The sequence below is a fragment of the Pteropus vampyrus genome, unplaced genomic scaffold (assembly GCF_000151845.1).
Source record: "Pteropus vampyrus isolate Shadow unplaced genomic scaffold, Pvam_2.0 Scaffold87, whole genome shotgun sequence".
Classification (NCBI taxonomy): Eukaryota; Metazoa; Chordata; class Mammalia; order Chiroptera; family Pteropodidae; genus Pteropus; species Pteropus vampyrus.
This window is the reverse complement of record NW_011888868.1, coordinates 3,297,191-3,321,599: the sequence shown is the minus strand read 5'-3', so window position 1 is coordinate 3,321,599 and position 24,409 is coordinate 3,297,191. Positions and strand designations below refer to the sequence as shown.

The following is a 24,409-nucleotide window of genomic DNA, read 5'->3' as shown; positions in this document are numbered from 1 at the left end:
CAAATTAAACTTCTTTTTGAAAAATATGAAACAATATCATCTTCTGTTTACTTATCGTTTTTTTCATAGTATTGTCTATGGAAACTCTGGCTCTATTTCTTGCAGTAAGAAAGAAATTGGTATCAAAAAGGCCAAGGTTTCCTTTTTATTCCCTTGAAATATTCTAAAGAAAGGTCTTTTAAAATGTAAATATTTGGTTACTATTCTCATGCCAACAATAGGAATGATTCAGAAGATGCCTATCCACCCTCTGGAGAGGAGATAAATGATAAGCATGTGAGTGTTTAGTCTCAATGCCCCAAAGATTGAAAGGAATTCATGGGAACCTTAGAACTATCCAGTTAAATAGCCTCAGGTTACAAAAGAGGAATCTAAGTCTCTAGAAATGACTCATCTCAGGTCAACCCCCAAAAGTGGCAGACCTGGGAAAATAGAAAAATAACTGGTCCGATACTTGTTCTCTTTTGATCCTAACACAACCTATCATTAGCCTTCCAACTGTAGCAGCGAAAAATAGGCATCAGATAATATGGTTTACTCAGTAAATAATTGTGATAAGAATCCAGTTCTACCTAAATTGAACAATTCTACTTCCTTCTCAGAATTCAAAGGAAGATTCTCTATACTCAATTACAAATGTATTATTGTATAAGATCTATACAAGTATTGAAGAGTATATAATTATTATAAGGCAGTACAAAAAATATGATAAATGAATAAATGATACAGTAACACAAACCACTGAAAGCTAATGGAAAACATAGCTACCTTGGGGATGAATGCAGTTTGGAAAGGCCTCAGATATGGGCTAGGAGGAAGGACCATTTAGCCTTAGAGGAAGGGAGTGTGAGGATGGGTACAGTGGCAGATAGTATTTTTAAGGGACAGGTTACCATAGAACCTCTATAAATTGATAGGATGAGTGAGCTTAAGGACTTCTGTTTGCTCTCAGTGTGTCTTCATACTCTAGTGGGGGATGGATACCAGCCAAAGCAGGTGACAATCAATCAGCGGCAAGGACCATCTCTACCGTTTCCTAATAGAAGTTCCTTGTGCAAACAGAGGAGAGTGGGAGCCATGCCTGATCTTCCCTCCCCTTGTCTCTACACAGCAACCCCTATCAATTTTACCTCCAAAATATCGGTTTACTTGTCTCCCTCTTTTCTTTGCCATTCTAGACAGAGCCTTCAACAAGCCCTTAACTGCTCTAGTCTACTGGACTGCAATAGCTGCCTGAAGCTGGCCCTTGGCCACTCTATTCTGCACACAGTACACTCTCTACTCCCCACTGAGAAATGCATCTGAAGCACAATATTAGTACATGTCCTTTCTTTTTTTTTTTTTTTTATCATGGGATCAAGTTCCAGTACCTCAACATGGTAAAAAGGATTACATGATTGCCTCCCTTTTTGTCCTTTGCATTTCATCTTGCCTGCCGTTGTGCTGGTTTCTGGACTACAGTCAACTGATCTTTTGTCAGATACTTAAATATGCCCCACACCTTCTGTACGAGGCCTAGCAATTATTGCTCTTTCTGCTCAGAAAACACTTCTCTTCACTCTCCAATGAACTAATTCTGCTATTCTGTAAATCTCAGTTTCAATATCACCTTCTTAAGGAAGCCTTTTCTAACCCTCCAGATTGGGACAGGTTTTTTTTGTTGTTGTTGTTTATGACCCTGTGTATTGCTCCTTCGTAGTAATCGTTGAAATAGGGGTTTCTCTCTGCTATTTGAAAGGAGCACCTCCTTGGGGAGAATGAATCAATGAAAAGGGTTTGCTTCCTCCACTGACACAAACTTGGATCTTATGTTTCAAACATCTGGCTGTCCTTAGGAAGCCACCAGACTTCATGAGTCAGATAGAAGACCATGTCAGCTCTTGTATATGTTACAAGAAGTATTTTTACATAGATATGGGCAGTCTCTCTGAGATGATCTATAAACATATACTTAGGGTTTCAATGTTCTGTAGTTAAACCATAGAAATCAAATAGTTTTGTCTGAGAAAGTTAGGGAAGGAACTTCTGTGTTTTGAGGGGTACAGAGAAAATGTAATAAAGGATCCCACTGAAAGAAAATGAACACTGTTTGGGAGGCTCCAAGAAAGCTATCTTTATCTTTGGGCTAGCACTTCTGGGTACCTCACCTTTTGGGGAAGGTGGTGGATGTATGTGCATGAAAGCACAAGGCACTAAGAACTGGCACCTTATGGACAAAGAGAGGTCCCAGTTAGGGGTACCAGCAATGTGTGGCAGTTGTTGCTTTGGGGAGGCCTCACTAGAGTCTTGACCAGCAGCCTCAGTTAGACAGTGAGGGTCACTATTCAATCTGGACATGATGATGTTGTCAGGAGAAATGCATCAGACATCAAGGATTTATTATATTCAATATAGAGTGATCTTTGGTTTTGGACAGCAAAAGACCCTATAGGTCTTGCAAGATATATAGAGGAAAAAGGGACCTGTGGCAGTGATACTGACTTCCTTTCAAGCTCATCTACAGGGCCAGATGGGTTGATTTGTTTTGGAGGTTGGACCCCGTGTCATGGCACACTTTGTACCAATTACAGTCAAAGTGTACATTTAATGACGATAGAGTGCAAAGGACCAGAATTACATTTATATGTATAACATAAAAACCCCAGAGGACTAGAGAAACTGTCTAAAGACAGAGTATCTATCCTGATACATTTTAAAGTTACCCCGTTTCTAGTTGAACAAAGCGGTGATCACCACATGCAGCCTTAACCTTAACCAGTGAGAATCCATCAGGCACTTATTTGGAGTTCTCGCCACCAGAATCTAGCCAGGGAAACTAGAGTGTCCCATGCATGTCCTTCAAGGGATTTTCCCTTGCTTGTTTCACAACCACCTGAGGCCCATTAGACATTCAGTGGAATGGAGTGAGTCTTGTCAGATGTGAGTGAACTGATAAAATGCGGGGAGAATCTCAGTTCCTCTGGACCCCAAATTTCCAGGGATATGACTTTTGTTAAATTACTTACCTTCTCTAAGACCAGTTTGTACATTCTTTAAGTATATGTGGTGTTATTGTGCAGAGTACATGAGATATGTATGTCAGTGCTTAACCTCCTGCCAGGCACAGTGGGGCAGTATAAACTGTGGGCAATTTTTTGATAGATAGCAGGAGCTTTACCCTTTGACACATGAATTACCTTCTAGGGATCTAGCCCGAAGAGAAGAAAACATCTAAGCAACTGGAACAGATTAATGCAAGAATATGCTCATAGCAGTGTGCTTGATGAGAGAATCATTAAGAATGCACTAGAAGTTTGTTTGAAGACTACTTGTTTTCAGAAATGCAAGCAACCATAAACAAACATGGCTGAGATCTAGGAAGGTTTTTCCAGACTACGAGGTGTTTGGAGCTGAGCAATTAACCTTCTCTGGATCTCAGAGCTGTACTAGGTATCTAATCCTCCTACTTAGCCACTTCAATAGAGAGTTGAATTCAGGCAGCTGGTCAAGCAAGGGTGCTCTCCTTTTGGAAATTCTTGTCTATTTTGCATAAATGGCATGGGCTATGGGTTTATAAAAAGGCAGTTATTCAGTGGCCTGGAAGGAAATATTTACATGGAACTTGATGTGTCTATGACTATTTAGGTGAGAATAATGTGTTATGCTTACCTGAATAAGCTTGCTACATTGTTGTAGAAATCAGTTTGGAGTCTAAAAGTGATTAATGATAGCATATGGTTGGTTATGGGGTTTGAGATAAAAATTCCAAATGGCTTTAATAATATAACACCTATTTACAACTTACAGACACCCCAGGCTTTCTCTTCACTCATCTAAGAAAAATGACTCCAGAGCAAAGCTCAGTTGGCACATGTACATAGGTCTTTATTTTCCTGGAACTTTCTGTTATAGACGGTCACTCTAGTCATCTTCAGATACACTTGGACTAGTTTCTCCTCATTTATGGAAAAATAACCGTCTTCTTCTTCTTTCTGGCTCTAGTCTATGCATTCTTAATATTCCCCACCTCTAGTCCTCTCATCCACCCTTAAACCCCCTCTGTTACTAAAAAAAAAATCCAAAACCAAAAAACAAACAAACAAAAAAAGTTTAATGAATTAAAAACCTGTCCAATGCCACTTTACTGCTTCTAAGTTTGAATTATAACTTTAGCAAGCATAAAAGGGCTTTTAAACTCTGCCTCATGATCCCTGGCCTTGCCTGCCCAACTTAATGTTCAGAAATGACAAGTTCCCTGTAATTCCCCAGAGGTGTTATTTTGCTAATTTCTCCAAACCTTTGCGTGCACCATGCCATTTGCTGAAAAAGCTAGCTGGGCACACTCATTTCTCTCCTTCCACACTTACTTCCAGGAAGGCATTGCCTCCCTTGTGAAATCTTTGCTTATATAGTTATTTCTTTTAGCATTCCCCTTGGAGCTAGTGTCTATCTGGCTTGTAGCACATTCCACATTGTAATAGATAGATAGATAGATAGATAGATAGATAGATAGATAGATAGATAGATAGATAGACAGACAGACAGATAGATAGGTAGATAAATAGATAAATATCTTCAAAAGTTATCCCAGTGCTTGGTGCATAGTTGACTTAAACAGTACATATTTATTTGATGAATGAATGCAATTATTTTCATATCTGATTCCCTTAAAAATATTGATGTGTTCCAGGCCACTCCCACCCCACACTGGTCTTTGATGGCCTTCTTTTCAGACAGCATTAGGATCCTTAATACAGGAATGGAAAACAATCTCGCCAGTATATCTGAACAAAGCTGACACATTTTTTCCTCTAAGATTTTGCAGTTGAATGTGGAATGATCCTGAAATTAAGGTCAGCTCCGGATGGTTGTTTATATCAGCTGTCAGATTGCAGAATAAAAAATGGCTTTTATATGTTTGATTTTTATTGTTTTCCAGGGCAATGTCACTTTTTCCTGCTCCGAACCACAAATTGTTCCCATCACATTTGTCAACTCCAGCAGCAGTTATTTGCTGCTGCCTGGCACCCCCCAAATTGATGGGCTCTCAGTGGGTTTCCAGTTTCGAACATGGAACAAGGATGGTCTGCTTCTGTCCACAGAGCTGTCTGAGGGCTCGGGGACTCTGCTGCTGAGCCTAGAGGGCGGGACCCTGAGACTCCTGATTCAGAAAACGACAGAACGGACAGCTGAAATCCTCACAGGTACCTTGTCTCACAACCTCTAGGTCGGTTTCTAGTTCAACCAAGTCAATGAATGTTTGAGATTCTGACTAAAACATAATAGAATCCATCTCTCAGGGATGGCAGATGAATTTGGCAGTATTCACAAATTTACTCTCAATCTGAAAAGGCAAACAATTTAGCTATGTAAGCGTTGGCAAATTATTTAATTTCCTTGTCCCTTAGCAGTTTCATCTGAGCAGTGGGAATAAGAATTCCTGTCTAATACTATTGAGCATATTATAGACCATACACAGAGTACTTTGCTAGGTCTCTACAGACATGGCATATGTTATATGGAATCTTCACCTTGCTCATTCAAGGAAGGTATTATTTTCTATTTTGTAGATGAAAAAATGAAGAGTCATGGAGGCTAAATCACATAGTAGTAAGTGGTGGAACTGCAGTTTCATCCAGAATTTGTCTGACTTCAGAGTCTATAGTTTCCCTGTATACAATACCACCATCAGACTTTTCACAGTCATCAAATTCTATTTCAAGTAAAAAAATTGGTTAGTCTTTAAAAATATTTTAATTATATATATTTTAATATATTAAGTAAATATTACTACGTATGACATCTGAGAATGGCAAAACTTAAAAAAAATGTCCTCAAATAACTGAGATTTGGAAAGCACTTACTTTATACCAATATAGTATAGATTCTAACATGTAGTGATATAAAACAGATCTGTGAAAAAGTTTTGTTCTTCAGTCTGGTTTTGCTGTTTCTTTGACACAGAATAGTGGACCTTTCCCTAGCCTTCTTCATTTGTATCGTACTAATGTCTTACATCTTTCCAGGGGCAGTGTGTTGACTTAATTGACAAGTACTTACTGAGATCAGACCATGTGCCAACCATTAGATTGAAGCTAAGCCATTCCGCTGGGTCAACAAATGCTTTGATCAGCCTCTCTGAATGTAGTGTGAATCAAATGCCCCCCCGCCTCTGTGCACCTTGAGCCAATATCCATCCTGGATTACACTACATTACATTTTTATTTAATATAAATGTCTTTCTTCCTCCACTGGACTGTGAATTTTATTATTGAAATAAATTAAATAAAATTAAGTTAAATAGTAAAGAACATTACTTAATAGTCAAGATCAGGTTGACTATGTGAGAGCCTCATATAACAATAAGTGAAAAAAAAGGCTCATCAAACTCCTTCGAATAGCAGAAAAGACTAGGTCTGGGAGTCAGATAAACAAGTTCAAAAAGTACCTCTTCTTACTGTTCTGTCACCTGAATAAGCTTCTTAACTTTCATATGTAAAAGAAATTATATTAATTATTTATAGCTATGTAATGAATTACACCATTTTTTTTTTTTTTACTTGTAACCATTTATAATGTCTCAGTTTCTAAGGGTTAGGAATCCAGAGACATCTTTGGCTGGGTGACTCTGGCTGGATACCATTATCTCAAGGTTCAACTGGGGGTAAGTGTGCTTCCAAGCTCACTCATGATGCTCTTGGCACACCTCAAGAAGACTCACTTCCACGCTTATTCCTATGGCCTCCTAGAAGGCTGCCTCATGAAATGACAGCACTTTTACCCCAGAGTGAGTGATCCACAGGGCATTGAGACAAAAAACACAGTCTCTGCCATATTCTATTCATTAAAAATAAGTCTAGCCCTTGCCTAAGCCAAGGGAATTATACAAGGATGTGACATTAGAAGCCTTCGATCATCAGGGACCATCTTAAAGTCTACCTATCATATGAGATAAAAATAAATTCTTACATCACAAGGCAGTAATGGGGATTAAATGAGATAGTGAATCTAAAATCCTTAGCACAGTTTTGAGAAGCTATTCAGAACTTTTTCCTTCTGTATTGACTCAAGACCTATAGGTAGAAAAGGCCTCACTCCATAGAGTCATAAAAGCTGAGTGAATTCGTGCAGCCACAGGACTTCTATAAAATTTATAAGATTTCCTTTAACGGAGGTAAGTTAATAACTTAGAAACATAATATTTTTCATGTGCAGAGTTATAAAAGTTAAACTTCAATCCTCATTTGAAGAAGAAAAATGTAAGCTGACACTGGGCTATTTCTATGTAATGAGTGAAATGTTTGAGTACAGGGACTTGTAGGCCTCGGGTCAAAAATGCAGTTTTAATATAGTGCAAGCTCTGGTGGCACTTTGCTCTAAAGCATCTAGGTGCTGCCTATATTATTAAGCACATGTCAGCCCATTAAAATATGTTTATGAGGGAGAGAGTGGCTGGTAAAAGCTGCCATATTACTCAGCTACAGATGGAGGAAAAAGACATCAGTTATATCACACCTGTCTTTCAAAAAATAAAAAAAAAATAAAATAAAGGAGTTTTTAAAAATGTGCTGAGTTCCTGAAATCTGTCTCAGAAGTCTCTTGCTTGGTCCCTTACTCAGTTTTGGAAAATTTTAACTCCTTTCATGTTTCTTTAAAATGGATCAAGCTTTTGTGTCTGCTGAGATTTTTTCTACCTGGTGGGAGGAGGAGAAAGATAGGAAAACAAACAAAAAATCAAACAAACAAAAACATTTTTCTCTCCCTTACATTGCTGAGGAAACTTGTTTCCCAAGTATCATATTGGTTTTATAACAGATGAAAAAAGAATCCCAAATAAGAAACTAGAAAGTAATCACCATTGGACCAATAATTTTTGAGGAGGTGAACGTTGATCCATGGTACATCATGGAAAACAGAAAATAGCACCACATTTTATTAACAGGACAGAGAATCCAAATATTTCAAGATTTATTTCAGACTAGTTTAGGTGTTTCTAACTTACTAGGTCAAAAAGATAAAAAGATAGTCCCTGTAGACAGGCAAGATACCAATGCCTGGCTCATCCATTCTTGTTTCCAGAGCTTAGTGCAGTGTGCATAGCTTTTCAGACAAGGGATTATTTTGGGCTTCTTGCATTGGCGATCAGGGAGATAAGCGCAAACTAAATGCATCGTCAAAATAGAAGGCATCTGACTTTAGTCGTCCTAGGTAATAAAGTTTCTGGAAGATGAAGGACAGCAGTATGATCCTTCCCTTTTATTTTTATTTTCTATTTTTGTCATCATTTTTCTCGAAAGTCTTATATATGTAGCTATGAGGAAAAGTCGAAGGCACCATTTTGCTGGAAGTGATATGAGAGTAGAATCTGTCATAAAATACTGAAGAAAAAATAAAAGCATAAAACTTATGAAGTGGCTATTATTTTGCCAAAATGAATAAAAGAAATCTGAGAATCAGAAATTAAGTTGAAAGGACTAGGATGATGTTCAACCTCAGTCCTCCCCTTTGGATTCCCAAGTTCATGATGTTTACATTGTATCTTGCTGCCACTTGCATTCATGCTTTTTTTTTTTTAATTGTCAGTTGTTTACATAATTCAAATATAAATAAATTATGCTTTAGAAGAAAGATCTGCAGACAAATGTAAAGTAGGCTATTAAGAAAAATAAGCTATTTACAATCTAAACTTGGGTTTTCCCAAAACATTTTACTTGGTGGTTCAGTTATTGGCAGATTCTTGAGGTAAGTAGGATCAACACAAGATGGTAAATCCATTGTCTTTACAGACTTGTGGTCTACTTTAGCTAAGGTTGTCTATGTAATATTACAAAGTAAATCATACATATCTATAGATCAACACACACACATGCACACAGACACACACACACACGCCAACATTCTTTGAGTATATGTGACATCATACTTTTTTCAGACCTTTTTGAATGCTCGGTGCCTATTAGTAAGATTATCATCTAAGCTTTCAGGATACTAAATGACACAAAGTACTGCTAATAGTCTATCTGCTTCTCAAGACTTTTCCCTGTGTTGCACAGCCTTTCCCATTCTGGTCACCCCTTTGCCAACACCACATGGAAATCTGGGGACTGCACAAGAGCAGGAGAATGCCTTTAAGGAATCCTGCTGCATGGTGAGCCTTGCCATTTCTTCTTTGAGGAATCAGAACAACCCTTAGGCAAATCTTCAACAAACGAACAAACACGTTGTTTTCTTATTTTATGCATCACAAACCTCAATTATGTAGCACTTCTCCTGAGGTAGCATGAGTCATGGGGACCACTCTATCTCTCAAGTCCACATTTATTCATTGAACAACAGACATGTTCTATATTTTAATGAAGAAAACGACTGCTGTTTTAAAGACTCTTAAAGGTAATTAGAATGGAGACTGCCATTGTTCAAACCAACCTGCATTTCTAAGAAAACAGGAAATTGTATAAAAGTTAAGGTAACCACCTGGTTCATTTCTTTGGAGAATGTTTTTAATTTTGTGTGAAACATTAAGTAACCTAAAGAAAAAGCTGGCACCATTATAATCATTTTGAAAGTGATCTGATATTTCAATGTTTGTTTGATTTTTCTGATGGGAGAATGCTGGGGAATGAGAAAAGGCGAAAGAGTTCTGGGAAGTTTAGTCATTAAAACTTGAAGTCTGATTTTTCTACTATAGCACTTCTCAAAATCTCAGCTCCCCACTGAAAAGCAAGTCTGGGCAAAGACTTGAACTCAGGCTTCAGGATTTAGGATTGCAGCCTAGCTATGCTCTGTATGGAGAATGTGAATAAGTTTTGTTCTATTAAATTGCATTTTCCTTTTTTTGCTAAAAGAAAGAGTTGGTTTAGAATTGCTAAAGTCTCTTCTAGACATTTATATGAGTTCTTGAAGAAAAACAGTAGGCCAATCCAGTCGCTTATCATCTTCAAATAAATCATCAACTCAAGAGTTTTCTTTTGCGAATGAGGTAAATGGCCTTGACTAGGGGTCTTCAGGGCCATGCCCTCTGCCAGAGGTCATGTTTCTCAACTCTCAACATTGTGGTGCATTTTATGGAATAAGAAAGGTGGATTTGGCCTCTTTCAGATAATGAATTTTGTGAATGAGATGCTTGGATGTCCCAGAAGGATTATGTATATGACACTCAGTGATCCATACAGGTGTCAAAGGTTCAAATCTGCTTTTTCTTTCTTCAGTAACCTTTAAATCACGGTAGAATGCTCTCTGTGTGTGTGTGTGTGTGTGTGTGTGTGTGTGTGTGTGTGTATTGGTAAGGGGATTATCGGAATATGTAAGGCATTTAAACTACATTAATATGTATTGGAGCTATTTCTGTGGAGAGAAAACAAGACAGATACATGATAAGGGTCTTGAATATGGGAGAAGCTTTCTCAAAGATGAGGGTTTTTATGTGTTTATTTCACTGCAGGAAGTAGAATAAGCACAGTAAGACCAAACGGCAAAAAAATCACTTTGGATTTTTCATTAGAGAATATTCTATTCAGAGCTTTTCAGCTTCACAATATACTGCTTTGATGTCACTAGAGGTATCAACCCCAGAGTGGAATTTTCAGGACTGAAAAATAAGTCTCAGCACAACTGAATGGAACCAGAAGACAAAGGAGGAAGTTTCCAGACAGATACTTCTTACCCAGTAGCTGGGCACAGTTAATAAATATAAGAAGATGAAAGCCAATCACCAGGCAAAAATAAAATAAAATAAAAAATAAAATAAAATAAACCAGAATTCTTGGGCAAAGGGAAACACAACTAGCAAAGATCCAAGTATCAACAAGATGCCATGAAAAGTTTTCAGTTGAGGCAAATGACTTATTGAAGAGGCCATCTCAGCTCATCTCATTTAGTCCTTAGGTATAAGCAATAGTGTTCATCCTATTTTCTTAACCAAATTATTAATTTCTTGATATTATTATGGTTTCTTGAATAGTAAGAGTTAGAAGGCATTCCAAAAATATCAATTAAGCAATCCATTCTAATTAGTCATTAATTTTCTATACTTAGACTGCTTTGACTGACTCATCTTTTTCTTAGCTGAAGATGTGATGAAATTCTAGCAACGTGACCTTGATTAGCAGCCAAAAATGATATTTATTTAGTAGTTATTTAATATTGTGTTTAAATTAAATAAGTCATCCTAGAACTGTGGGCAATACCATCCTACTTATCTTTTAGTATTTATCTCAGTTGATATTTTCTCAGGAAACATTCCTGTAGTAGGTCTGATACCCTGTTATCTTCTAGCTCTTTTCCTTTGCAGTATTGGCACTAATTATGTGTTTATATGTATGTGTTAATTCACTAAGAATACCATAACAAAATACTACATATTAGGTGACTTAGAAATTTATTTTCTTACAGTTTTTGAGGCTAGAATTCCAAGATCAAGGGGTTGGTAGGGTTGATTTATTCTAAGGGCTTCTCGCTTGGCTTGTAAATGGCTGTCTTCTCCTCGTGTCTTCACCTGGTCTTCCCTCTGTGCCCATCTGCATCCTAATATCTTCTTCTTGTGAGAACACCAATCATATTGGATATGAGCCAGTCATATGATCTCGTTTTACCTTAATTACCTCTTTAAAGGTCTTATCTCCAAACACAGATATATTTCTAGGTACTGGGGTTAGGACGTCAGCATATAAACTGGGGGGTTAGCACAATTCATCTCATGACAATGTATATTAATTATCTGTCTATATAATTGGTTGTTCAATGCTCCTCTTACAATTCGAATGTGCAGATCCATGGGAAAAGAACATTGTCTGTCTTCCTAACCACTATTTGCCCAAGGCATAATATAGTACCTTGCTTATAATAGGTCTTCAAAAACTATTTGCCACATGTCTAAGCAACTATCTAAATGAATTAACTAGTAGAATTGACCTCCAAGATATTTCTACAAGATATAATTTTAACAGTGAAAAAATAATTCATAGTAATTTTAAACAAATATTAATATTATAATGATTATATGCTGCAGAATGTGTCAAACCAAGGAATGAACTGTATTAAGGGGAGGTTCTAATTAAAGACCAGTGGAGCTGCCAGAGGTAGGGGGAAAGCTAGGAGAGCTGCATCGTGAAGAACAGAAGTGCATACCTTTATTAATACTTGTGACCAGATGGTTGTAGGCCACAGCCCTACAATTAACATAGATGCTCCCCCAAATATTTCCCTTTTTCTTATAAGTTGTTTGTATGTAGCCACCATCTGCACATCAAGTAAACATAACTTCATGCTCTGCTTCAATTAAGTTGTCATTAACGTCTCTATGCTTCAGCTAAGGTAATGTTAATGAGAATATCCTATTAGCAATGGCAAAAAAAAAAAAAAGTCATGAGGCCATGACTACCACAGCAAACCATCTAGATGAGCACATATTTTGAGTTTCAGAAGAAAAAAATATATAATGAGGCATTTATTGTATGGGAAACTGAGAAATGCAATTGCCTGAACTTTAAGATATTAAGCAAAGGTTCAGAGTATTTACCAAAGTAATGATTTCTTGGGCATTTTTAGCTTTTTTAGGTCTAAGTAACGTTGAATGAAGCATATTACTTCTTAAGTTACTTTTCTTCTTTACCCCTTACTCAAAAGAGGAACTGAAGAAGCTAGATTTTTATTATTATAGCAGAATAATCTAATAGTCAAATCTGCTATTACTGCCTTTACTCTTTCATATTTTCCACTTCAACAATTCTATCATATAATTCACTTTACCTCCATTTAATTCAGGCAGTTGTTGAAGTGTCTCCTCTGCTCATGGTATTCTCAAACCTAAGAATGGAGGCTCTGCCCTCTAGGATCTCACAGGCACTGTTGGGAGAGTTGATACACTGGGGCATTTATAATGCAATAAGACACATGCTCAGTATATTGAGGTAGCTTAGAGGAGAGACACTAGACTGAGTGAGAAAAGGAAGTCTTCCTAGGGGCAGGAACAATGCAGCTTGATTTTTAAGAATAAATAGAATTTGGCCAAAGATGGACAGAAAAGATGCTTCAATTAAAGAAAAGAAATAGGAGGAGCTCTAGAGGCATAAGAGACAGGTGGCTTAGGATGTTGGAGTCACAGAGAAAAAGGAGGACAGACCAAAAATGCTGCAGCATTTTGGTCAGAGACACTGAGCTTTGGCTGTATCCTGAAGGTGACAGAGAATTGTCTGTCTTTGGAGTCAAGCTTCATTTTTATAATGTAGACGTTTCAGCTGAGCATTCAAATCTGTACTAGGGAAACAACACCTTTACCATCGACAAAAACATGTCTCCTTTCCTGTCTAACTCTAGTGGATGGCAAACCCAGCTGTTTTCCTCTCATATGCTGAACAAAGGCTTTGAGAATCTGGGTTACCTTGACATGTGAGCCGAGATTTAACAACTTGGAAAGGTTTATCTGTGATTTATGGTCCATGCTCCAGAGAGGGCTCTGTTGATGATACTTGGTAATGGAATTCAGCTGGTCTGATGCTCAATTAATCAATGAACATTTGGAGATGGCAAAATGTGCCCTGTCGATGCCAGGGGCAGGACACCAAAACATGACTCAGATTCAGACCCCCAGGAATTTATAATCTTATTGGAGAGATGAAACTTGCAAAAATGAATTGTTAATTAATATTTCAAGGCAGTAAATAATATTAACTAAACGAATAGATCAAGCAGCAGATGTTACATGAACTTTGAAGAAAGAATCACTATGTACTGGTCTGGTCAAGGAAAGTCTGCTTCGATAATTTCCTGATTTATTAATTTATTCATTCAAGCATTCAGTACTTTTTATATGCCCTTTACAGTGATAGGTGATGGTGACTGTCCCTATAGTTTAAAAAAGGAAACACTAGAAGAAAACCTGGGCATTGGAGGATTGGAGAGGAATTTGGATAATGGAAGAACTAAGAAAACAACATAAGGTGGCTAGAGCCTGGGAGTGGAAGCAGTAATTAGTTCAGAGCATTCACTTAAAGAGTAATAAACACATTAGCCTCACTAGAGTAGTGGATTTGTGTAGGAATATTGGGAAACAAGGTTGTGAGTACGGGTAGAGACTTGATTACAGAAAGCATAGACTGTCAGGATAAGCAGTGTAAGTTTCATTTTTTAGAGCTCCATGGCTCACTGGAGAGATATTTGATACAAGGTCAACAATAACTTTGCTCTTTAGATAGCTCAATCTAACAAGCTGTCCTATATAAGAAAGAGATCAGAGGCTGGGAAAAGAGGGAGGCTGTCACAAAAATTTGCAGCTTCAATGATAAGGAATAGAATAAATGTTGAAAAGAGAATTTAAGAAATGTGTGCATTCAAGCTAATGTATGTAGGGAAGAGTTAATAAAATTTTAAAATTGATGGACAAATGGTATCCAAGAAATACAGAACTCAGGATCTAAGCTGTAGCATAATGGTACTAATAATTGTGATATGCTCTTTTATAATGCGATAGACATATTAAGACTGCCTAATTCAATTATTCATATAACCCCACTTTGTTCTCTCAAAAATTGAAACTGCCTTTGAACTATGAAGTAGAGGTAGGTAGATATGACAAGATATCGAAAAACAGCTGAACTGGGTTTTCTGGAGAAGATAAAGCCTTGAAACTTCCAAATCGAGCCAGGCAATTCTATCTCTATTTTACAGATGAGGAAGCAGGTGTAAAGAGATTAAGAAATTTGTCTAAATTATTAGAAATTATAAGTGGCAGACCTTGATCCAGAGATAATGAGTGAATAAAAACATCAAGGAAATTGTTTCCAGTGATTTCCAGGGTTGGAAGTGAAGCCTTCAGGGACTCTGATCTGGCCTGGGCTATAGCTTTGCAAGTCCACATGTGGTATAATGACTGATGTTAAAGATCCTGAGATAGCCACTTTGTTCCAAAGGCTCTGTCTTCAACCTGTAAAGAGAGACACTGAAGTAAGATGAAGGTTGAAATGAAAATATCTGTTACAAATTTGAATGAGAATGGGAGAGAGAAAGAGAGAGAGAGCGAGAGAGAGGCACCAAGGCTCAGAAACCTAAAATTTATTTCTTTAACCCAATGGTTCTCAACCAAAGGAAGTTTTCCATTCCCATCTACCTCAACCTCTCATTACCCTGCACCCCATCCAGAGGATATTTGGTAATGTCTGGTGGGGATCTCTTACTAGCATCTGTTACTAGTGAGTCAAGGACACTGCTAAACATTCTACCCAAGACGCATACTACAGGACATCCCACCACCAAAAAAGAATTCTCCTTTCCAAAAGATTCAGAGCCAGTGTTGAAAAACTCTGCTTTAATGGGAAAAGTTTACTCCTATGAGAAAGTCTAGGGCTTTGGAATATTACTTAGCTGCTCTGAATCTGTCTCATCAAATATAAACTGTAATTTGTTGTGAAGGTCTCATTACAAAAAGTATAAAAAAGACAAATGCTCAATAATATAATTTACCTAGAAAAAGAAAATCGAAGTAATAACAATTAGCTAGAATTCTAATGTCTGACCCAAGTAGACATTCTGAGAAGCAAAATTTGAATCACATTCGAATTCTTCATACAATCTACAAGGTTCTCAAAAGGATAAGACCGAAGTTTGAATTCAGTGTTGTCAAAAGGGAAGTTGCCCTGTGAGAATGTAAGCTGGTACAGCCACTTTGGAAGCCCTGTAGTAGTTCGTTAAACGATTAAGGTAGAAATGTGTACACAAATTTTCATAGCAGCATTGTTTATTATAACTCCAAAGTGGAAACAACTTAAATGCCCATTAGCTGGTGAATGGATAAATGAATGTGACGTATCCATACAGTGGAATATCATTCAGCCATAAAAATATACTGACATAAGCTATAACATGAGTGAACTCTAAAAACATTATGCTAAGCAAAAGAAACCAGTCCTAAAAGGGAACATATGTGTAGTTTCATTTATATAAAGTGCCCAGAATAGGCAAATCTATGGAGGCAAAAAGTAGATTATTGGTTGACTAGAGCTGGAGGTAGGGGGATGATAGCTACATATTACTGCATTTCTTTTGGGGGTTATAAAATGTTTTAAAATTAATTGTGTTAATGGTTGCCTAACTTTGTGAATATACTAAAAATCAAAAATTGTGCATTAAATTGCACAGATGTATGCTACGTGAATTTTAACTCAATAAAGCAGTTTGAAAATATTAATTAATTAAAGCAAAGTTGAATTCAACAGCAGAAAATAGAACTTTGTAGAGGTAATTGCACATCAAAGTGATTCCTGGAGGCAGGCGGTGTTGGCTTTAGATGTGTGGAGAGGAGTTCAGCCTGGGTGCCCTACACCTCTGTAGAATTCTGGCTCTGCCTTGGAGTAACCGAATAACCCTGAGCAGCCTCTCCACCTTTCTGTTGTAGCTCTATAACATGAGGACAATAAAACTCGGCCTACAGGGCGATTGTGAGAATTGGGAATTATATATTTAAAGTGCCTGGCACACTGTAGATATTCAATACCCGTAGCGTGTATTATTAGCTATTTTTACAATTGGGCTGTGTTTCAAAAGATCATTTGTAAGTTCAGTTGCAATGAGAAAAACTGTCTTTTTTTTTAAAGCCTGGGTTTGATTCCTAAGCAAGCACAGAGCAGCCTATTTCTTTAACCAACTCTGTAAGGGACCTTGATACAAATGCCTTTGGACAGATTCTGGGTTCTGGGAGCAGCTACTTTAAGCAATGAGAGCAAGTAGAAAAGAATGAAAACTTTTCCTATAAAGTATATTTTTATACTTTAAAAAAATATAAAAGTATATTTTTAGAAACTATAGAAGTATATTTTTAGAAACTGAAAATTCCAGTACTCTGTATAAGGAAAAAAAAATCTGTGATTCTATCATTCAATGTCACTCCAGTATTTTCTCTTTCTAGCAATTTTTAACAAAATGCGAACAATGCTACATATACTATTTACCCAGAGTCTTTCACTTATTAGGATATAATGATTTTTAATGACTTGGACATTATGATTTTTAATGACTATATTATATCCCATGGTATTAAATATACCATATTTGATTTATCCAATCTACTATTATTGGAAATACTAGTAGTTGTGATATTTTGCTATTATAAATAATAATGTAATGACCTTGTCACCATAAATCTTGGGTATAGCTCTGTTACTATTTTAGAATTAATTCTTCAGAATAAAATTCATGAAAAATGATCTATGGCACTTTTAGAGTTTTGAAACTTAGTGGTATATTGCCTTCCAGAAAGAATGTACAAACTTACGCTATCACCAGAAATGTATAAAATTTCCTGCTGATGTCCACTAATATTGAGAATAACTTGTTTTTATTCTTTGCCAGTCTGGGAGATAGGAGATGACAGATATTATTTGACATCAATTTAAAGTTCAGAAGTTTTATGGTTGTCATCATCCAACAATCTTTCTAGAATCCAAGTCCCACCTTTTATGCCTCCTAAATCTTGTAAGTGCTTAGCACTACAAAGTAGCCCTAAATAGCCTGTTCTTCTATCCCTCAGGGGCTTTGCCCCATCAAGGTGTTTTGGACTTCACAGTATTGTTTTCCTGTTCTCTACATTGAAAACTTGTTTTTTTGTTTTTTCAGAGTTATTTATCTGAGGGAAGTTTTGGGAGAAAAGCAAACTGATAAAATTGATTTCCCCTATTTTTTGAATATTTAATAGCACTTAAAACTGTATCTTCAAAAGAATGTTCTTGAAAACTAAACCTTTAAGAACCTCTAGGGGTATTATTTTGGATGGATTAGCAGAATTGAGTAGAAAGCAGGTTTTCAGAGGAAATATACCACTTTCTTTGCCTTGGGATTTATTCCCAGGTCACCTCCTCTAAACTAGTCTTATTTCTCCTAGCCTCTTTCCTTCTTCTGAAATCTCTAATGGAGTAGTTCTCGCCCCAGACTGCACAATTTAATCTCTAGGGACGCTTGAAACGCCGTAGGCCTGGGATTAGCCCAGCAATCTGCTTTAATTATCCTGATGTGGGGCCCAGGCCTGTCTTTTCAAAAGCTCCCAGGTGATCCCTCTATGTGGTCAATATCAAGAACTACTGTTCTAGTAATTCTCCCCTAAAGAGCGAAAATTCACACAGGCTCTCCTGCAGGGATTAGGCACAATGCAAGAAAAGAGCAAAAGATATCAAATCAGATGGAAAAGCAGATCAAAAAGAAAAAAACAGACAACAAGGGAACCCCTCATTAATTGATGATTTTAAGGACAGAAATATGGATAGTGATGTGAGAGGGGAAGAGATTCAGAAGACTAGCTAATGCTCTGGCCCTGCCCACTCATGCTGAGAACTCTTCTCTCAGGCCATGTTCATCTGTAAAATAACTAGAGAGAGCATATCTAATTAGATAGGATACACCCTGTGGCCTCTGTGTGACTTTCTTCTCTGTGGTACCTGATATCCACCTTAAGGACTATTTACACCCTATATGTTGAATTCTAGTGACTCCCAGCTCAGTCTATAGTCAGCCTTCAAATGTAGTCAGTGTCATATGTTATGCAGATGTATTTAATGTACTATGCTAAAGAAAGTAAAAGAAGTGAAGACCTGCAGCTGGCTATATTCTCCAATTGTTCTTGAAATGTCCATCACTAGGAAACACCTGACAGAGCCTCTATCTTATTAGAATCCCTGTGGTAAAAACCCAGACTCTGGCCTTTGGGAGAAGATAGGGCAGCCGCTCTGAGCAGCTTCCTTTCCGGGTTCTCTCCTCCACCCCAAGCAGATGTCCAGGGATACAGGGGAGACTGACTGAAAGGGAGCTAGCTGCAAATGCAAGGGGCACCCTTCCGTCTGGGTTGTTCTGAGCAGATAGGGCATTGCTGCCCAGTGCCATGCATCTGGGCCACATCCTGATGCTCTGTTCCACCTGGGCAGTGCCTCCAGCCTTCCCAAGGCTCAGGGGCACATGAACTTCTGAGGAGCCCTGCAAACATCTGCTTCGATTTTGAATGCATTCTTCCCAGCTGTTTTCTCAGAAACTGTTCCAGGAGGCTCTAACAAGTCTGATCTCTTTTACCTCTAGAAATAGCTCTTAATACATTACTTACTGTCTATTTTCACTGTAGTCATTGGTCTGAGACCCTTATCATTCTGTCTACTGGAGTTGTACAAGCAGTAGGCCCCACTGGTTCCGCTTTCAGCCTTGTCCCCTCCCAGCTCCCAACATCTGCCTCTGCCTCCAGTCTGAATATGTTCCTCCAGCTGGGTCATTCCCATGCTAAAGTCACCTCAAAGACTTCCATATTCTAAAGCACTGATTTTCATTCCTGGCTGAACAGGGAGCTTTCTGAAAATGCAAATGCCTAGAGCCCCATCCCCAGAGATTCTGATACAGTTGACCTGGGTAAAGTGCCCTCCAGAATCATGTGTCAAAGGTCATCATTGATATCTCTTCCTTAGTCAGCCTTTTCCCCTGGGTAAGTGGATCCTCTTCTCACCTGCCTTCCTAGTCGCTCCTGTTTCTCACCGCAAACCTTTGCTTCTTTGTACAGGTTCTCTATCTCCTGGAACTCTTGTTCTTGGAGTTAAAAACTCTTGCTCATTTTTCAAAACTTTCCTAAACTGTCACCATTTCTTCTGTGAAGCTTTTCAGGATCCTCATATGGAATGAATTAGGCCTTCTGTCTTCTCTACCCTCCACATTTACTGTTCCTCCCAGAATTACAAGTGTTGTTGTTTGCCTGCTTCACTGTCTATCCCACTAGCCTGAAATACACAAAGAACAGAATTTTAATCCACTTTACATATGTCTCTTCCACTTAACTATAGCCTACCCCAGGATAGAGACCTCGTGATATTAATGCCCATACACCCTAGTGTGGGTACCATCTTTAGTTACTGTTCTGTCCATTTGTTTTAGCAAATATTGTCTACTTATGATGTGACATGAACTGTTCTACATACTCTGCTGTGTTAGCTGGTGTAATTCTTCCAATAGCCTGTAAGTATAATCATTGTCCCCATTTTGCATGTGAGGAAACTGAGGCAATAAAAAGGAAGACAACTGAACACATAGCAGAATAGAATATATGTCTATTGAGTACAGAAATGTATGGCTCTCTGCTATTGTCACAGACAAATCTTTGTGATTGGACTGGTTAATAGGCACTAAAAGAGCCTTCACAAATGATAAACTTTTGAAGGAAATAGTTTATACCCACGTGACCAATTCCCAATATAGATTTCTCAATAAGGTAGGCCAGCAGTATAGTGTGCAACAAAGACATCTGGGGCAAAAAAGGAGAGGGGAATTAACTTTTAATAAGCACCCACTATGCCCCCACCTGCCCTAGGCACTTCCCTGCCTAATCTGAACTGATCCCATGAACTATGATACAGACTAGAAATTCTGATAATACAGATGATAAAACCAGAGATCAGTGAAGGCAGGTCATTCAGCCAGTGTCACATAAGGAGTTAAGGAAAAGGTTGAAATTGAACAAATCTGTTATCTCTCTCCAACAGGAGACTGCCTCCGCTGGCATGACTGGACTCTAGCTTTCCTCTTCTACTTTTGCTTTCAAAAATAGTTAATTTTTTTTGCTAAAATAAAGATATAAGCCAGTAGTGGAAAAATGTGAGAAAACTAAAATTGCCTGTAATCTCACAACCCAGAGATAAACCACCAGGAACATTCTGAGGGGTTTTTCTTATCAGCCTTTTACTCTGCATTTATATTGCAACAATAGGGTAATTAATATGTTACCTACCTTGGGTTGCAGCAGACATCCAAATCTGTGTTTTGCCCTTTTGTTTTTAAATCAAACATCTAAAGTTGTTCAGCCACTTTAAAAACAAGAAAAAAAAAATAGAAGTAAATGGTAAAAGAGAAAGAAAAATGACTTTTATGAAGCATCTGGATGTTTGTTTTAAGCAAAGTGATGAGCAGGGACCATTCTGAGAATACACAAGGACCACAGTAGGCAAGGAAAATGAGCTCTATTGTCCCCAAACTTCCCTAATCAATCACCCCTATGTCTGCTCTTCCTGTTTCTTTTTCAGGCAGCAACTTGAATGACGGCTTGTGGCATTCAGTCAGCATCAACGCTAGACGGAACCGCATCACTCTCACCCTGGATAATGATGCAGCATCCCCGACTCAGGACACCACCCGGATACAGATTTATTCTGGAAATAGCTACTACTTTGGAGGTAAATTTCCCAACTATTGAGGTTAAAAATAAAGGAGGGAGAAAGAATGCAGTGGACAATTATTTCACTCTGATGATTCTTTCTTTGTCAATTAGACCATTCTGTGAATACACACACACACACACACACACACACACACACACACACACACACAGAGGCGCCTACCCCCAAGCCCAAAATATTGAGAAGCAAACTCTTTCACAGCTGTGCAGATATAAATTTATCTAGGTCAGTACTGAGGAAAAAAAGAGAACTCAAGCTATAAGAGCTGGTGTTACATAATGTGTCCAAAGGAGATTTTTATAGTCCTGCCAAGCTCTGTGATCACATTCAAAAGGGGAAACTCAGCTGAAAACTTTGAGAAGGTACCAACAGTCAGCAGTGCCGAAAAAAGGAAATATCCAGGTGGGAAGGAACAGCCAACACACTCACCCATCTAGGCCACTTCTCTGCAGCTTCCTGTCTCAATCTCTCAACCTTTTCTTCCCCACATTCCTGGAGGCCATGCCCATGAGTGGAGCAGCTAAAAACAAGGAAGACCTAAAAGGTCCATGAGCTTGTAGTTCCACTTGGTGCAGCCAGTACAGATCCTGTCCTCTCCAATGCCGGGCAAACCTTGAGAACCATTCCTAAGATGAAAATATGTCAAACTGGTACAGATGAAAAACAAATGAGTAGGCATCTACTGCATTTTTATAGATGAATATATATTGTATTTAGTTTTTTAAGGTGTTTCTTTCATTAAAATATTAGTAATTAATCTCAATGCTATCTGACCTTGGACAAGACATGTATGGCCCCTAAACTTCTGTACTTAGTCCATGGGAAAACAAATCAGAACTGCTAGAAGAGGTCAGTGAGATCAAGGTATACATGTATAGCACAGGGCTTCCTACCTAGAAGGGAATGAACAAATTGTCTTCAACTTGTCTAAATATAAGCATGGACTGTACCTGGTCTATAGTTTTCAATTCTTTCTCCATATGGAAATGGAAGAGAAGATTTCTTCTCTTCCATTAAAATTTAAAAGTGCAGTTTCTTTAATAGAATTTACAAATCAATTCTCTCAGGGCAGCGACATGTGGTTAAGCTTTGAACTACAAAAGGAACTTTGTACAGATGCAGTATACATATTGGGGTGTCCTTAGACGGAAGTAGTGTGGAACAGTAGACTTGTGGTTTGATTTTAGGGCTTCAGGATAGGAGTCTGTCCTTCAATCCAAATCTTCTCCATGTGTGCATGGATAACAAATTCTTATAAGGGAATTCTTCCATTCTCTGTAAATGTTTTATGTGTCTTATCTCATTTAATTAATGCAGTAACTTTGTGAGATAGCCCCATTTTATAGTAAGTAAGACTGGCATTTGCTGATGAAAAGAATTGTGAGTAGTAGAATGAGGATTCACCCCAGGATCTGTGTTCTCCACAGCCCACTAGCAACAGCAAAGTGATGCCAACTAATATAGCATAAAGGCTGTGGAAGGAAGGTCTTAGGGCCCCAAGATATATCTCACAGACTGTCATTTTGCATCATATGCAATGTTTCCAAAAGAGAGAGAAAAGCAATCTTGTATTTATTTTTATGAATGCCTCAAAATCAAAATGCCCTCCCCCACCCTGGTCAAAGAAGTGTCCTTAGAGGTGAGTCTTAAGGACACTGGGCTCCAGAGATGAAGATTTATCTGTGATTGGAGCAATGCTTAAACAAATGCCCAACACATAGATTGTAAACTTAAGGAAGGTTAAAAATGAGTTTGAGTAATAATAGCCAACTTACATAAATTTTCTCTACAGCTTCAATTAGAAGCTGTAACATTTCTCTTCATTTTATAATGTGTGTGCCTGTGAGCTGTTAACCAGCTGCCGGGCTGAAGCCCAGCAATGACTATCTATTAGAAAAGGCTGAAATAATTCCCAATTATTTATAGGTTATTGCCATGTATTCAAGCTTGCATTCCCATATGGTCTATACCTATTAAAACAATTGAGATGAAGTTTATAGAGAGCCCAAGCTCTCATACCTATGTTGCTCAATGTCTGCCTCAATGAGAAGTAGATATAACCTGGTTATAAGCTATGCTAAATACATATGGTGCATTATTTTTAGAAGAACACCCTTTAAAAAGGTATGGTATTACCTTTCCATGTGTGCTATTTCAACCTCATAACTATGTGCATTTAAACTCTTAGTTCCTTTAGCATCTGGACTTGGTTTGCACATTGCATTAAAATTCCAGTTACGTTTCTACACGTACCTTTGTCGGGAACTAAGCCTGTTAATGCTAACAATTAACCAGATAATTACTCTGCTGTCATCCTTACCCAAAGCCTAATTTCCTTTGAAAGTGTAATTCAAAATTGAATTGTGCATTTAAAAGTGTGTTTCAAGACAGAACTGACATTTCCAAGCAGTTATAACATGTTGCTTCCTTGGGAAGAATGAAGCGTACCATGCGGAAGAATGGCACATAGCTTACTGAGAGGAAAAATGAAGTAAGAACAAGATACATGTAATAGCATTTGCATACCCTTTAACACTTTTGTTTTATGTCTTATACAGTGATTGAGTACACCTATTTTGTACCCATTCTGTCCACTCTCTGAAAATGCTAGAATTTACAACAAAAATATGTGCACCACTCTGAATGAAAAAGCAGCGCAGTAATTAGACCTCAAGGTCTTCCATTGATAGGTTGCCAAAGCAATGACTGATCATTTCAGAATTCTTCTTCATTTTTTTCTCTATCCCACAGGGTGCCCTGACAATCTCACCGCTTCCCAATGCTTAAATCCCATTAAGGCTTTCCAAGGCTGCATGAGGCTCATCTTTATTGATAACCAGCCCAAGGACCTCATTTCAGTTCAGCAAGGTTCCCTGGGGAATTTTAGTGATTTACACATTGATCTGTGTAGCATCAAAGACAGGTAATTATTGTCTCTTCTCGTCTGTTCTCCCACCCCCTTTCCAGTCTCACTGTTCTGAATATGAGTTTCTTTAAGCAAAATTCAAATCCACTGACATTAGCCACATTAGACATAATTGAGTTGTCTAATGGAAAATATTTCTGAAAGGATTTCAGACCCAGAGAAAAATGGTTTAAATTAGTTGAGTCTCTCTTCACGTTGACTTGCAGGAAATGGGATATGCAAATTAAATCAAACTATAAATTTGTGAAAGGATTAAAATTTTGTGCATAAACACCATTTGATTACTTTGAACTTAAGAATAAAGCAAAAAAGAGAGAAATCA

The 24,409-nt window shown here is 37.8% G+C and overlaps 1 protein-coding gene across 1 annotated transcript in view; it reads left to right on the top strand.

The window, feature by feature from the left end:
• Positions 1–24,409, top strand: part of CNTNAP5 (contactin associated protein like 5) — a 587,467-nt gene that overhangs the window by 252,538 nt on the left and 310,520 nt on the right. The window contains exons 8-10 of the mRNA XM_023532684.1: positions 4,919–5,183; positions 21,009–21,158; positions 23,913–24,084. Of these exons, the coding sequence (XP_023388452.1) occupies positions 4,919–5,183; positions 21,009–21,158; positions 23,913–24,084 (587 nt within the window). The remainder of the gene's footprint in view (positions 1–4,918; positions 5,184–21,008; positions 21,159–23,912; positions 24,085–24,409) is intronic.